The sequence below is a fragment of the Typopeltis vanoorti genome, chromosome 7 (genome assembly GCF_054136105.1).
Source record: "Typopeltis vanoorti isolate ZY-2024b chromosome 7, IOZ_Tvanoo_1.0, whole genome shotgun sequence".
NCBI lineage: Eukaryota > Metazoa > Arthropoda > Arachnida > Uropygi > Thelyphonidae > Typopeltis > Typopeltis vanoorti.
Window position 1 is genome coordinate 81047189 of NC_143555.1, and position 17392 is coordinate 81064580.

Here is a 17392-nt window from a genome sequence, read left to right on the forward strand (position 1 = left end):
TTCACCCCAAAATGCATAACCTGACACTTTGCCACATTAAACTGATACCCTTTCTCCTTTGCCTAGTCTGCCAATCTATCCAAATCATCCTGCAAAATTTTGACATCATCTGTATTAACTATTGCTCTACCCAACTTTGCATCATTGGTAAATAACTGAACAGTTCCTCTCAGATCTTTTCCTATATCATTAATGAACAAATTAAACAGTAGCTGTCCAAGAACAGAACCCTGTGGCACGGCACTAGTCACAGATCTTCTTTTGGACTCTACTTCTGAATAAACTACTCTCTGATATCTCTCCATCAACCACCCTCCTATCCATCTCACCAAATCTATATTCATCCCCATGTGCTACAGTTTACTGATTAGAATTCCATGTGGTATTCTTTGCAAAGTCTAGCAGTATCATTGTAAACCCATTATCCTTATCCAACTCATTATATCCAACTTTATCCAACTCATTATGTGAGCAAGTTACTCAGGCATGTTCCTGGCATTTAGCCTGCATAGACCATAATAAGCATGTCCATGATATAGACCATAAATGAGAAAAAAGATCTGACCTAGCAAAATACTTTTCAACTACTAATCACCTTATTGACTAGGATAGAGATACCATATCCTATTTGGAAGAGAACTTTTTTTTTTCTATTGACAGATTAAAGAATCTATAATAGTTTTTCACTCGTGTTTAAACAGAAAACAAGGCTTAATCTTAAACAATGACTGGAAATTGCTACTCAAATCTCTTACTGCATCAGAATTTAACTTCTCCAACAATTATCTACAGTCTCTGCAAAGAGAAGCTTACTCATGCTTTGTCACTGTAGTCTCACTGAATTTGTGTTGGATTATTTTTCTTCTATTGATTTATTTATGTTTTAACATCGGCTGCTTTCTTCATTTCTTCCATAAAAAAATAAATGAAAAAAAGTTCTGAAGAAGAAGAAGAAGCAGCCACCAGATTATGTGTAATCAGTTTTATTTTTGTTCTAATGCATAATAATGGCTATTACTTATATGTTAGTTTAGTTGTAAAAATGTCAATTTATTATTTATAATTAAATAATTTGTTACATTGGATAGTTTGCCAGTTAAAGGTTTTGTTATTATTATTATTAGTGATACAATTAGTATTAGCATTATGGAACTTTGGATGGGACTTTGTAATATAGTAGTTTGTTACGATGAGCAAGTTGACTATAATAGTTATTTACAGTAGTGAGAAGTGACTGCATTTGTGTACCAAATATCATGAAGATTATATATTTAAATTTGTGTCAGAGATAATTCTCTTTAAATCATTGTTCGCGAAGGTTGGTCGATTGGCAGAGCCTCTGCTACTAATGGCTCAGTTAAGTAAGTTTGAGCGCAGTTAGTAGTTGGAAGGGGACCAATCGTTCGATGCTGTCGGCACACTCTCCCTCGATGAGTCTTCGGACTCCCCAGAGGTGTCAAAATAATAATAATAATAATAAAATATTCTATCTGAGTAAATTGTGGAAAATTTTATATTTGCTTGTACAGAACAATTTAATTATTTATGTATCTGTTTTAGTGGGAATAGGAGAAGCAGCCAACTTTGCAGCTTTTGCCTTTGCTCCAGCTAGTCTGGTTACCCCTCTGGGTGCTCTCAGTGTCTTAGTTAGGTAGGTATTTTTTTGTATAACAACATCTTTGATAGTAGAGATTAACAACATTATCTTTAAGAATCAGTTAAGTGTCAGTGTCTACATGTAGCATACATATGCAATGAAGCTGAATGCATATATTGACTTCTATGCTTGCAGACAGATATTGAAATGAGAATGAATATAAGTTATTATACAATAGAGATTAATATCAGAGTGATTTTCATGCTGAGGGTTGTTTAGTTTAACCAAGAAAATGCTTATTCACACATGTAACAACAGGAATTCACAAGATATCTGAAAAACTCTGGAAAGTTGGGATGTTTGGATGTGAGCCCACTATGATGAATTTCCAAGCAGCCATGCACACTCATACACACATTCATTTCCCCAATTGGCCCTGGAAGCATATAAGTTTCCTAACACATAGTTCCTTTCAAATTTATGCATTTCATTTATCAAAATATATATTTTATATTGCAAATCCTCTCTCTCTCTCTCTCTCACTCACTCAGAATAATTACTTGATTGTACTATACATCTCCATTTTCTTCTTTTATCCCTTCAAAATAGTTTCCTTTATGTGCTTTGCATCATGAAAATGGATTCTAGTTATGACACTTTTTATGTTTGGAAACAAAAACACAGTCACAAGGAACAAGTTATGGTGAATAGGGAGGGTATTCCATCACTGCAATTTGCTTTTTGGTCAAAAATTGCTTAACTTGATTGAGAAGGAGATTTATCGTCATTTATCAAATGATGATAAATCTACTTGTGGGACTTCAGTTCTGTCTGTTTACAAGATACTTATTTTTTATACTGAAATATTCTACATCTTTGTAGAAATATGGTTGACTCTGCCTTGCTGGAAGATATTCGTGGTGCAGGATGCTTTTAGTGTTGAAAAACACAATCCACATTGTCTTCACAATGGAATGTGAAGACACTGTGGATTGTGATCACTGTCTACAATGTGGAAGACGTGATCACTGTCTACAGGAGCCTTTGTCTTTTATTTTCTGTGTTGTATTGGAATACCCATAATTTGTCATTGTTCAGAAAACTCTGCTTCTTTTCCACTTCATTCTAGAAGAATTATTTTCCATTTCTTGCATCAGAATTTTGGTTACCATTTTTCATATACAGCTTCCTCATTATCTAAATCTTTGATCAGAATCTTGGAACTTGATTCTTTATTCATATTTAGAATCTTAGCCATCATTCTGGTCATTAAATACTGGCCTGGTTGGCTGAGTGGTTAGCATATCCACTCTCCAGCCAAAAGGCTGCAGGTTTCGAATCCTGCCACAGGCATGGATGTTTGTGAAAATACTAGTGATGGTGGTGTGCGGTAGATGGCATTGGTGAAGTAGCAGTTGGAGAAGACAGAGAGTTGTAGAGTAGGTGCCCTCCATCGATGTCTTTGGACTAACTGGAAGTGTCATGTAATAATAATAATAAAATGGCAATCCACTGGGCACCAAATTTCTAATGTTTCAATGTTTTTCTTCACATTTTTGGTGGTTCAGAGTTGACCAGGTCTCAGATCATTGTTCACATCTTTACTCTCCAAAAGTCTTTAGGACCACCAAAAAAAAAAAAAAGATAAGATAATATATATTATTATTATTTGCATCATGAAAAATGCGTCACGTCTCAAAAAAAATTATATGTATCATCATCAACGTCAGCCATTGTCAATCCACTGCTGGATGAAGGCCTTTCCAAGATTACTCCAAAACTGTCTGTCATGGCTTTGCTTTCCCATGTCACTCCTACAAATCTGATGATATCATCAATCCACCGCTATTTAGGTCAGCGGCGTAGTCATTTTTCCTCTCGTGGAATCCAGTCTAGTACTTCTTTTGTCCATCATTGATCTTATCTTTGAGCAATATGCCCAGCCCATTGCCACTTCAGATGTTTCACTCTTCCTATGATATCAGAGACTTTGGTTTGATTTCTTATTCGTGTATTCATTTTGTGATCCAGTCTTGTGATACCAAGCATACTTCTTTCCATGCTAAATTGTGTTGTTCTTATTTTTGAATATCCTTTGCATTCAGTGCCCATGTTTCAAAGCCACATGTAAGTGTAGGAAGAATACATTGGTTAAAAACTTTTCTCTTCAGGCATAATGGTAGTTGGCTTTGGAATATTGAATTTAATTTTCCAAATGCTTTCCACCCAAGCATTGCGTCTTTTAATTTCATTCATGATATTTTGTTCCATTGATATCTGTTGTTCTTAGTATATATATAATAGTCTACTTGTTTAATTTCCTCATTACTGATTTTTATTATTTCTGGTTGGACATAGCTATTGAACATAACTTGGGTCTTCTGTAGGTTTATCTTTAGTCCAGCTGTTTTGCTAGCAATTTGAATTTCATAGAATACTAGTCTGTAATTTATGCGCAGTTGAAGTAAAGCTAACTTATGCCATCTGCAAAGCATAAGTAGCTTAAATATCTTCCATTTATCTTCAGACCTTTCTCTTCCCAATCAAGAAGTTTGAATAATTTGGGGGAGATTGTGTCACCCTGTCTTATTCCTCTCTGTATTTCCACAGTAGAAATGTTTCCAATATATGTGTGTGTGTGTGTGTGTGTGTGTGTGTGTGTGTGTGTGTGTGTGTGTGTGTGTGTTTCCATATATATTGGATATTGGATGAATAATGAGACCAGAACAGATCAATATGGTCTATACCCGTAATTAGCATTATGATGATGATTATATATATATATCATGATCATCGTCAATTCCCCCCCCCCCCCCAAGAGGTGTTCAGGTTACTGTGACAGCACTACATGATTAAGTTTACATTATTATTATTATTAATTCTTATCAGCAATTTTCCTTCTAATCAATCTGTTACTTGTGATCACTCCAATATTGTCATATCTAACATTCTGTGCTTCTAAAAGCACTTCTGACCAAATCCACTTAGATCTTGGTCTTCCCCTGGGTCTCTTTCCTGCCATCTTGGCATCAAATACCTGTTTTGTAACCTTTCTTCACCCATTCTATTTAAGTGGTCATACCACCTTAGATTAACTCTACTGACACATTCTTGCATGCTAATAATGTCAAGTTCCTTTCTCATATCTTCATTTTTAATATGATTCTGCCACTGATGCCATCGGTTCACTCCCCTAATTTTTCTCAGAACCCTCATCTCTGTGGTCCCTGATCAAGTGCTTTATTTCTAACCCATCTCTCAGATCCATAACTTAAAACTGGTTTGAACACTATATGTATTCAACAGTTTCTAGTGCATTTCGAGAACCCAGTAACTTACTGGGCTCTCGAAATGCACTAGAACCATTCAGTATATGTTATGGTTTGAACACCTTTTGCTAGTTTGGTGTTTTAGCTCAGTTCTCTCTTATTCCATATAAATTTGTTTAGTTGGTTACCCACGATACCAGCTTTGCTTATTATGTTGTCTATTTCCAGATTTAACCTACCATCTTCACTAAAAACTCTGCTTAAATAGCTGAAATATTTTTATTGTTCTATAGGATCTCCATTCGGAATACAGCTGAAGTTTTCTATGCTCCTGCCTAATAAAGCGAAGGGCTAAGTTTGGTATCTGCAATTCTAATAGCACACCTAATACCACTTTATCTCATAATGTGCATCCTTGTTTTACCCCTGATTTTACATCAAACCATCTTCCTGTATTTCCTTCAATTCTAATTGCTGACTGACAATTTAAATATAGATTATGTATTGCTCTGTATAATGTTCCATTCACCGATATAATTGCAGTATTTTGAAAAGCTTTTCTCTGCGCACCTTGTCATATTCCCATGATTTCCAACCGTTTGTCTTAAAGTGAAAATCTGATCTTGACAATCTCTAATTGGCCTGAACTCAGATTGTTCTTCTCCAATTTCTCTTTCACAATCTTTCTCAACCTCTTTTCAAGTATACTTACATAAATCTTACCTGGAAACACTTAGTAAAGAAATTCCTCTGTAATTCTCACATTCAGTTTCTCTTTTTTATAAATTGGTACTATGAGAGCTCTACTCCAATCATTGGGAATATGACCTTCTCACCAGGCCCTCTGAATTATGCAGTGTAGCCACTGCAAAATTTTTATACCTCCATACTAGCATTTTTAGTCGAATATCATCTATTCCAGCTGCCTTTCCACATTTCAAGTTTATGACGGCTTTATCTACCTCAAATATTGATATCTACTCCTCTTTGTATTTCTCTTGAAAATTTTCTAGTATGGTTTTCTCACCTTGGTTCATTGAACAGTGTTTCAAAATAATTACTCCCGACATCTAGAATATCCTTTTATTATTATTATTACATAACACCTCCAGGCAGGACTGGTTTTATCATTAGGCGAACCTAGGCAATCGCCTATGGGTGCCAAGACTTCAGTGTGCCACATTTTGCTACATATAAAACTGACAGGAACGCCTGTATTCCATAAAATTCATGTAAACGTAACATTTCTTTGCTGGACGTATATACATGTCCAGCAAACCTGGATAATATTCTGTCCACCTGCTGAAAGAACATGGATAAGAAGTGTAGTTTGACAGTCATGTCCATTAGAAGGGGCAATAATCCTTCACTCTGAAAAAACATTTAACTAGATTACTTAGCGTGTGTAGCGGCTATGTTCAGTTGCCTACAGCAAGAAACTCAGTTGCTTTCTGTTTCTTCAGTAACCAATCCTAAGTTATATCAGACCAAATACCTATGAGTTATATTCATTTTGCTGCTTGTTTTTATCGTATAATTATAGTTTTTAATGCCAGTGCAAAATAAGAAATCCTTTCATACTTTCTTTACTTCATATTGTATCACCATGGAAGATGAATGTCACTATAAATTTTTTAGCAAATTATCTTAATCACCAATACATTTTAAAATTCTCCCAGAACTTGATTGAAGATAATTATTTTTGTCAAACAATTATTTTATAAATTCATGAAAATCCGAATCTAAAAATGAATACAGCCTCCATCTCTTCCAAATTAAGTTTTCTTTTTTATTCATAATCTTAGTTCCAAGGTTAGTTCACAGTTGCGCAAAGGGTTTGCACTTTTAAATTTTGCTTTATAGAGAATCATATGTTAATCTTGAATCATATCATGTAATGCATAATTTTTATAAATGTAATCTGTAGGTTTTTGCATTTCAACTTTCTTGGTTTCCTCCAATCACTCTCTACAAATCGAAATAAACGGCAGTTGTGAAGTCAACTGTTATGTACATGTTTTCGATAGTATGCGGCAGTTTTGAAGTGGCGATATTTTCCCTACACTTTATCCTTCGAAACATGTTTAGGTGCATGCATCAGAATGAAATTTTATTTCAAAATTTTCATAACAGAATTAATTCGCCTTTAATGACTAACCCCCCCCCAACAAACATTATCACCACATGCACACGAAATACTGCTAGATAACATATGTGCACTTTCTTTTTGTTTGAATTCGTTATTTTTCCAAAGTAATTGTACTGTTGCAGTTTTAAGACAAAGGTGAAGAATTGCTGATAAAATATCATTGGATATAAATTTTTGATATTAAAAAGACTCACAATCAGAAACCCCCGAATAATGCAGTTTAACATCATTTGTTGTTCATTAAAATGAAAAAAAAATTGTTCCTAAAATTGAACTGTGCGACAAAATGGCATATTTATATCAATAAATGTTATTTAAAAAATATAAATATTTGACATAATATTTCCAATGTAAACAACCTTTTGATTATTTATTTTCACACATGTGAAATTCGTTTTTATTTGAGAAGAGACACAATAAATAAATTTTTCAGCAGAAAAGGGTCAAATATCGTAGGACAGTAAAGAAATTCCAAGTAGTACAGTGCACATAAAGCCAATAATCTGTTAATGATGGGGGGGGGGGTAATTGCATTTTAACAGATAGAATGCTGATGAAGTTTCATCAGCATTCTACATTTTTATTAGGTCAAAGGGATTTTGAGTATATTTGCAAACATATATTCAACATAACTTAGCCAGTTCTGTTATAAAAAGTATCGCATTTGAAGAAATATTAGCAGCATAATAATATAATAGCAAAATTCATAATGCTTCAGAATAACTTGATAATTTTGATAATATCAAAACAAGATGTGACACATCTGTAGAAATCTATTATTTTTATTAGTCCTTTTAATTATGAACTCTATAAAGATATATTTAATAAATTGGTTGTATTTTTGTGTTTTTAATTAAATAAACTAGTTTCATTTTGTCACAGATGGTTTTCGCTTCTGAACTACCTGAGGGGGGGTATCAATATCGTATCAATATTACTAAATTCCAATCTCCTCTGGAAATTTTCTCTTAGTTAATGTTCAACTTGTGTTGACCAATCACTGCTAAATTAAATCCAGAGATTAAATATATGGTCAATTTAATCCATAATGTTCTTAAGAATATTTCACTTTGTGATTTCCCAGAATCCTGTTAGGAAAGAACAGATCGCTGAGTAATCCATAATGTTCTTAAGAATATTTCACTTTGTGATTTCCCAGAATCCTGTTAGGAAAGAACAGATCGCTGAGTATTGAACTTGCGATCGTTTTGAAACACGATTTCTGAGACGAACAGAGGTTTTTTTTTGTGTGTGCTGCTGCTATTTGTATTAATTAGTGGGTAAGAGCAGTTTCTATATCACATAAACAGAGCACTTGATTTTCAGTTCATTTTTTTGTGCATCAAGATTCTAGTTATTTTAGGGTAAAATGTCGAGTAAAAAAGTGGATGTTAGCGAGCATAGTAAGTTATCGTTACTATTGATTGATTCTATGTTTTAACTAAAGCTTGAATTATTATGCTTATTACTGTAACTTAAAAAAATCAAATCTGGAGTTGAATAAATCTTAATAATTGTGTGATAAAGTTGGAACTGAATTAATCCTATGTGTGTATATATATATATATATATTATATGTATATATATATGTGTGTATATATATATATATATATATATATTATATGCTTTTTATGTGAATCCCAGGCCTCCAGTAAGTAAGGTGGTCTCTCACTAGGTGACAAAATTTACCGTTCACCTAAAGTTGGGCAGTTGGAAAGCAGATACGTTAACCATACTGTCAACCAGGGAGGCATGCTGTGCATGTTACTGCAAACTGAAATGTTTTATATTTATATTTAGATCCATGTTGTAATTCCATAAATATAATGATTGATTGCATTTAAATTCTTTTCTTTTCTTTTTTTTTTAAAAAAAAAAAAACTTTTATCCTTATACAATTATTTAAGAAGCAACTTGCACCAAAATAAACAAGTGACCTGTCGTTATATTATGCATTGAATCATATATAATGAACTCGATTAATTATGATGAAATTATGGATATATTTGCTAAAACCAAAGCCAGAAAAAAAAAACTTAATGATTTTTTTTAAATTTAAATTTGAACTGATTTATTTTTATACTTTTTTTAAAATGCAAATATATGTATACCAATGTTGTATTGTGTTATTAAAATTAGTTATCATGAAAATGTTGACTTTTATTTTCAATAAACTAAAAAAAGCGCTTATTTTTGAGGCTTCATAATGATGTTGTGCCTCGGGTCTCCAAAAGTATAAATGCGGCCCTGGACACTGCCTGTTTGTAATGCTAGCGGTGAACGCTCATTTTCTGTACTTAAACGCGTTAAAAATATTTACACAATTCGTTAAGTCAGATGCATTTGAGAAATTTGTCAATTATGTTCATAGAAAATGATATTGTTGAATTATTAGATTATAAATGTATGATAAGTTATATAGTTATAACTTATAAGGTATATATAATTGATAAATACTTCATTAAGTAAATGTATAAAAATTTATTTGTGAATTACTGAATAGTTTAAAGTCCATATTTTTTATAATTTAAGTTTATTTTTATGTAGTATTATCATATCCTGTACACCCCTTGAGGGTACATGGCAGGAATTTGATGATGTTTATTTTTATTTATAAATATTTCAGTTACTGGATTTTGAAAATGGATAAAATGAAATCGAGTTTTCAATATTGCAAGAGCGTAAAGTGGAAAAGGAAGAAAATTTGAAAAAACTAGAAGGTGCATTTTTAAAATATCTTTGCCAAGGAGATCGTAATCGCATACAAGAAGAAAATCTTCAAGATTATTTGGATAATTCGATTATTATTTGGATGTTGGATAATTCGTCTATAGTTTCGATTAATGAAATGGAGGAGAATTCTACAGATACCAAAAATTGGATTAAAACATCGAAGAAGAAATCTACAGATCATATGAGTATTGTTGATTCTGAAGCTGGTTCTTCTACAGATCCAATCATAAAAGGATTTGATTTTACAAATTTAAATTATAATGATCCAGCAAATTGGTGTCCTGTAAAATTTTCCAATATCAATCAATTACGTCAACTATTAGTTGAACATGGACCTGAACAGATTCATAATTTTGATTTTCCGAAAGATAACAATAATAGAATATTTTCAATGACTCATTATACTCGAAGACTATTTAACGGCGAGACAATGCAGTGTTTGTGGTTATTGTATTCAAAATCCACAGATTCTGCATTTTGCTTCTGCTGTTTATTATTCGATCAATGGCGGATTAACCATGCTGATTCTGGATTGAGGGACTGGAAAAATGCTTCTTTTATTTTAGCTGTGCATGAAAAAAGTCAAAGACACGTTGAAAATTACCATAAGTTGAAAGAATTAGAAATTCGAATAAAACAAAAGAAAACCATTGATGAAGATAACTTGCTAGTTATTAGAAAAGAGGAGAAACATTGGGTGCAAGTATTAGAATGACTCTTTGCTTTAGTTCAGACGTTAGCTATTCAAAATTTATCATTTCGAGGAACAAATGAGACATTGTTTTTGCATGGAAATGGAAATTTTTTGAAATTTGTTGAATTTCTAGCCAAGTTTGATCCAAAAATGAATGAACATTTTCGAAGAATAAAAGATAAAGATACATATGTGCATTATCTTGGAAAAGATATTCAAAATGAAATAATAAACATCTTCGGCAATGCAATTAAAAAGAAAATTTTAGAATCTTGTTGCCACAAAATATTTTTCCATAATTATTGACTGTACGTCCGACATTGGTCACACAGAACAAATGAGCATAGTACTTCGATTCATAGACACTAGTAATAGCAACATTTTCTATGAAAGAACACTTTTTGGGATTTATAGAAATAAAAAATACCACTGGAGAAATTTTATCAAATGAAATGCTAGGAACTCTAGACAAATTTTTATTACCAATACAAGATTTATGAGGTCAATAACACCTGTAATATGAAAGGAAATGTGAAAGGTGTGCAGCGACGAATTTCAAATATTAACCCGAGAGCAATGTTGTATCCTGTAGTTCACATTCGTTAAATTTAGTAGTGAATTGCACTGCTAATACTTTCTGTTCATTGGGTACGATGTACCGCATACAGACGATGTACCGCATATAGACGATGCGGTACATCGTCTATATGTATTTTTTTCCAGTTCGACTCGTCGATGGGAATACCTCAAAAGACACATAAGTAATTTTACACTCAAAACCAGTCTGTGATACACGATGGGAGAGGCGAATTGACTCATTAAAAGCCTCTAAGATATAATTTGTCCGATGTTTGCGAAGCACTGCAAGAAATATCTCAAGATGATAAGTTTATATGGAAATGCCATGAAATTAGATGCAAGTAGTCTTCTTAAAACTTTAAGGAAGTTCAAATTTATTGCATCCTTAGTAATGTGGTATAATATACTTTTTGAAATAAACTTGACAAGTAAACAACTTCAAATACAAGCCTTGATATAAATCAGTGGTGTTCAACCTTTTTTACTACATGAGCTACTTTTCTATAAAAAGTTATTCGGCGATCTACTCTCTTATATAGATCACGTTCCCCCAACCTGATATTATTATTATTAAACAAGACCTCATGGAGTCAAAGACTCATCTAGGAGGTCCTTTTATCTCACACACATCTCATCATACTGGGTCTTAAACACATTCAAACTCCTTGCAGACACCACACTCTCAGGCAAGGCATTCCAATCATTCACAACTCTGCACGAAAAAAACCTGCCTCTCACTCCCCTACTCACACCCTCTTTATACAGTTTCCAGGGATGACCTCTGGTTCTCCCCTGATCTCCCACTATTTTCTGTAGAACTTCTCCACCATTGATCGTATAACAACCCCTTACCAACTTGTAGGTCTCTATCATATCTCCCCTCTTCCTTCTCTCCACTAGACTCTGCAAATTACATCTTTTCAATCTTTCCTCATACTCGACATTCCAGAGGTCAGAAACTACCTTAATCAGTCGCCTTTGGACCCTTTCCAACATCTCTTCATCCTTCTGAAAACCAGGTGACCAAATCTGGGCACAGTAGTCCATGTGTGGCCTAATCGAAGCCTTATACAATGGAACAAGAATCTCCCTACTTCTACACGTCAGTGTCCTCCTCATCATTCCCAGAAGTCTTTGTGTTGTCTTCACAATTTTGGCAATGTGTCCCCTAAATTTTAGATCCTTATCCACTATCACTCCCAGATCTCTTATTTCCTCTACTTCCAACAATATATTCTCACCAAGCATAAATTCTGCATCCCATCTTTGTTTTCCAAATTTTAAAACCTTACATTTTGCAACATTGAACTCACATCCCCATTTGCTTGCTCAATCACTCAATTTATTCAAGTCTTCTTGCAAGGCCACAACATCTTCACTACTGTTTATGGTTCGTCCCAACTTTGCATCATCTGCAAACAACTGAATATCTCCATCCAAATCTTCACCAATATCATTAATATACAAGTTAAATAGTAATGGCCCTAAAACAGATCCCTGAGGCACTCCACTAGTGACTTTCCTTTTCCTGGATATTGCACCCCCATACACAACTTGTTGATACCTATCAGATAGCCAGTCTCCAATCCAATGCACTAATCTAATATCCAACCCCATCTGCTCTAGTTTGATTGTCAACTTATCATGAGGTACTCTATCAAAAGCTTTTGCGAAATCTAAGTATATTATTGTGTATCCTTCTCCTCTGTCCAAGGAAGCAGTCACTTTATTGTAATAAGTAAGTAGAGATTACTAAAACACGACCTCCCTTTAGCAAATCCATGCTGTCCATCAAAGATTATACCATTGTTGTCAACCCAACTCTGGGTCCTAGTTCTCACAAGCTTCTCCAACAACTTAACCACAACACCTGACACACAGATAGGCCTATAGTTTGATGCTTGAGTTCGATCACCTCCTTTATGAAGTGGCACAATCTTGCCCTCCTTCCACTCTTTAGGGACTTGACCAAGTGCAAGACTCGTATTAAAAAAATATGTCAAGGCAGGTGTCAACTCTCTGGCACATTCCTTCAGAATACGCGGTGATATATTATCAAGTCCCACAGCCTTATTTACATCTAATTTACTCAACTCCTCAAACACCTCTTGCTCACTTACAGTCAGTCTCTCCTCCCCATCATCAACTGCTCTTAATCTCTCCATGAAGTCACATTCACAAGATTGAAAGATCTTTATGAACTGCTCATTAAGTATCTCCACCACACATTCTGCAACAGCTGTCTTTATACCATTTCCTCCAATCAATGTCATCCTTCCATAATCATTCTTTCTTTTGCTGGCTACATAGAACTCCCTAGGATTCTTTTTAGCTTCATTAGCTAACTGCTGTTCATACTTCTCTTTAGCTACTCTCACCAACCAAGTCACCCTCCTTGCCTGGTCTTTGTAGACCTCATGAAATTGGTTACTTCCACTTCTCTTATGCTACCTCCACAATGCCCTTTTTCTCTGTATTGCATGCTTAATCTCTTTATTCATCCATCTCACACGTACCTTATTTAACCTTCTCACCCGTGGTATACATTTAGACATTGCATCCACTAAATATTTTTTGAAAATCCCCCAAGCTGCATTGATCTCTTTTCCAGCTAACTCCTCATTCCATGCTACACCTGCAAGCTGTCTCCTGAGCTCTTCATAATCACCCCCCTTGTAGTTCCACATATACCTTTTTTTCACAGGGGTCCTTGCACTGCTGTCAACCATCCAAGTAATCACCTCATGGTCACTTTCACCAATTGGTGGATGATTTGATACCTCATTGATAATTACATCCTCCGATGAGATGACCAAATCCAAGACCCTTAATCGTCTTGTGCCCTCTGTTACATACTGTCTGAGGTAGTTATCCCTCAAAAACTCAGGAAACTCATTTTCTTTACTTCCAGTTGCTATCTCCTCATTCCAGTCTATATCGCCATAATTAAAATCACCCATAATGATCACCCTTTTACGCACAAATAAACAACAAAACTTTATTTGTGTATTTAAAAATTTATTTATCACTTTTAATTATTTTAATACAACAAAAAAATAAATATATTGGAATAAAATATTTATTTCTCTATTTTGGAAAACCAAAGTTAGAAAAAACAACAGATTGATTACAAACTCACAAGTTACAGGAAATGCTGGTTGATTAAAAAAAAAAAAAAAAAATTTAATGTGAAATTTGGCATTGGGTGAACCTCGCAATATTTTCATAGTAAAGTTGATATGAAGAAGTGGCCAATCGCAGACAATCATCCAAATGATCATTTATAACTTGGTTTCTTAATTAATTTTTTATGACGGTCATATTTGAAAAAGCGGATTCTGACAAGTATGTCGATCTGAAACACGACAGAATTTTTCGCACAATATCATTTAATATTGGGAATTTTTCATGTGCATACTTCCAAATGACTTCATTGTTTATTGATTTTAAATGTAAACTATTCTGGATGTTATTCTGTAACTATTTATTTTAAATGTAATATCCAAAACATCTTTACTGTTTAATCTTTTACTACACAGTACTTGTTAGTGAATAATACAGTGGTACGTTAAAAAATCTGGATATCTCTCATCGTTTTTACATAATGAAATGAAGCCTGATTTATTACCTATCATTGCAGTAGCACCACAGTAGAAATAGACACAAGTTTAAAAAGTGGAAGTTTGTGTTGTTTCACAAATTCATCAAATGCCAAAAAAAGTCTTCTTCCCTAGTCCTTCCCAATAACGTATAATGTTCGAAAGTTCTTCTTTACTTGAATAATCTTGAAATACCATGTGAATAAATACCATTAACTGAGCAATATCAGTGAAGTCGTTTGATTCATCAAATTGTAATGAAAATGCAACACACTGGTGAATGTCTGACATTAACCTGGCCTGGAAACTTTTCTCCGGCAATTGGAACTCTTCCTTTTGGCAATTTGAAACCTTGTCTGCAGCCCAGAAGTAGTCTCTCTCTAGCAACGTCTCGAACCGAGAAGCTCCTTTCTGGAAGCAGAAAACTCCTCTCTCAAGCAACATGGATCTGGGCAGTCTCTCTGATGGTGACTCTGGACCAGGCGGCCTCATCTCTGACAGCAATTCTGGAACCGGGACCCCCTTCTGCTTGCTTCAGTCCCTTTTTATTAGGCCTCCTCTGAGACCTTGCATGAAGTTTGGCAACCCCTAAAGAATCAGTATGAGTCTTTCATCTTAAGTTTCAAGTTCGGCACACCTTTTGTTCTCCTCCACTTTCTTTTGATTGTAAGTTGAGGGCCATCGGAAAGTTGTTTGAACTCTTTCTGACTGACTTTGGAGATGTTTACACTTAGAGCCTGCAAACCTTTCTCATACAAGTTTCAGTAACAATCTTTCTAATGCTGCCATGTACAGCTTTGGCGACAAAAACATTGCCTTTGTTTTTAACACTAACATATTCTTATTGAAACAGTATATACAGTTAGCTTCAAAAGAGTTATTTACAAAAACATCTAATACAAACTATACCGAGACAAACAAAGTTTATTTTTTACAGTATTCACATGTGACTTAACCTAAGTAAAAAATCGATGTAATATGCTTTGGAATATTTAATATTCCAAAGCATATTACATCGATTTTTTTACTTAGGTTAAAAAATCTATGTTTTTTATATGCTATGATCGAGTTTTTGCACTTTGCTTATAATCGTATTCACTCAGCTCCCTGTTTGACTTCCACTGATCCAAATTAATTCATTTACCTGGACTTATAAGAAAATTACTGATTTGACAATTTTAACGGAAAATAAATAAACAATAGCAATACACTTAAAGCTAATTAAAAATAATACAAAATAATGATAAATAAAATATTATGTTTTCAGTTTTAATTAAATATATAAGTAAGGAGGAATACACAAGAGATCAATCAAAAATCACTTTACGATCGACGGGTTGAACACCCCTGATATAAATGGTGCCATAAATTGTATTAATGATATAAAGAATTTCAAAAATCTGAAATGACGATGAATTTAAAAAGATGTTAACAGATGCACAAAAAATCGCTGAGGTCTTAGGTGTAACACTTAATTTTGAACAAGAAACAGTTAGACTTAGAGAAAAAAAGAAGCAATTTGTATATGAAGCAGAGGATGAATTTATAACAGATTGTAAACAAATATTGAAGGTAGATTTTTATTTTTCAATTATTGATACCACAATTGCATCTGTTGATGAAAAATTCAAGCACATGTCTACAATTAACGAAAAGTTTGGTTTTCTTTAAAATATATATGAATTTCAAAAAATTACTTCCGCAGAACTGCTTAACAAATGTTTGATATTGGAAAATTATTTAACACATGATAATTCTAGAGATATTAACAGAACAGATTTATGTATTGAATTGCAAATAACAGCAAAGTGAATTCCAGAAAATACTTCCTCATTAGATGTCCTGTCATATATATTAAAAAATAATTTAGAAAATAGTTTTCCAAATGTGTTTATTGCTCTGAGAATTTTTTCGATGTTGCCAGTATCAGTAGCAAGTTCAGAAAGGAGTTTCTTGAAATTAAAACTTACAAAAACTTGCACTCGCTCTATGATGGCTCAAGAACGACTCACTGGTTTAGCAATAATATCTATACAGCATGAAATTGCATCTACAATCAATATAGATGAATTAATTCAAAATTTTGCCAAAGCAAAAGCCCGAAAGATTAATTTTTCATAATTTTTGTATTTAAGATGTAATAATTTTCTTGCTACTGGTATTGAAGGTGAGCATTAAAAAGACAAAGACAATGAAAGGCCTAAGTTCGATTCTCATCGCGACGGGAGGAATCTTTATCTGGACGATTTCAATCGAAGGTGAGTTAGCCGATCTCATACGGAGGTAGCAGGGTTTTTCCTCCCGGAAACTCGGGTTTTTCTTCCCGCAAACAGACAAATCAGCCCTTAAGAACACACGCAATTTACAGACAAAAAATATTAGGTGTGATGGGTCTTGGAGGTGGGCAGTAGATGACGTTAATGGAGATGATTCGTAGTAGAGGTAGTGGTTGAGGTAGCGGTATAGTGGTTGAGACAGTTGTAGGTGTCCTCCCATGATGAGTCTTCGGACTCCTTGGAGGTATCAGGAATAATAATAATAATAAAATAGGTAGAATTGTTGAAAATGTCAACTGTGTTGTGAACGGGGAACCTGTGGAACAAGTAAAACATTTCAGCTACTTAGGCACGATTTTTAGTGAAGATGGTAAATTAAATATGGAAATAGACAACAGAATCAGCAAAGATGGTATGGTAGGAAGTCAATTGAATAAATTCATATGGAATAAGACAGAAATTAGTCAAAACACTAAATTAGCTGTATTCAAGACAG

General features: G+C 33.8%; 1 protein-coding gene across 5 annotated transcripts in view; it reads left to right on the plus strand.

Moving 5' to 3' along the window:
• The window catches only part of spict (magnesium transporter spict), a 326495-nt gene that overhangs the window by 243038 nt on the left and 66065 nt on the right, over positions 1 to 17392 (plus strand). For all 5 annotated transcript variants that reach the window (XM_090395988.1, XM_090395986.1, XM_090395989.1 and 2 more), the window contains one exon: positions 1561 to 1651. In XM_090395988.1, the coding sequence (XP_090252114.1) occupies positions 1561 to 1651 (91 nt within the window). The remainder of the gene's footprint in view (positions 1 to 1560; positions 1652 to 17392) is intronic.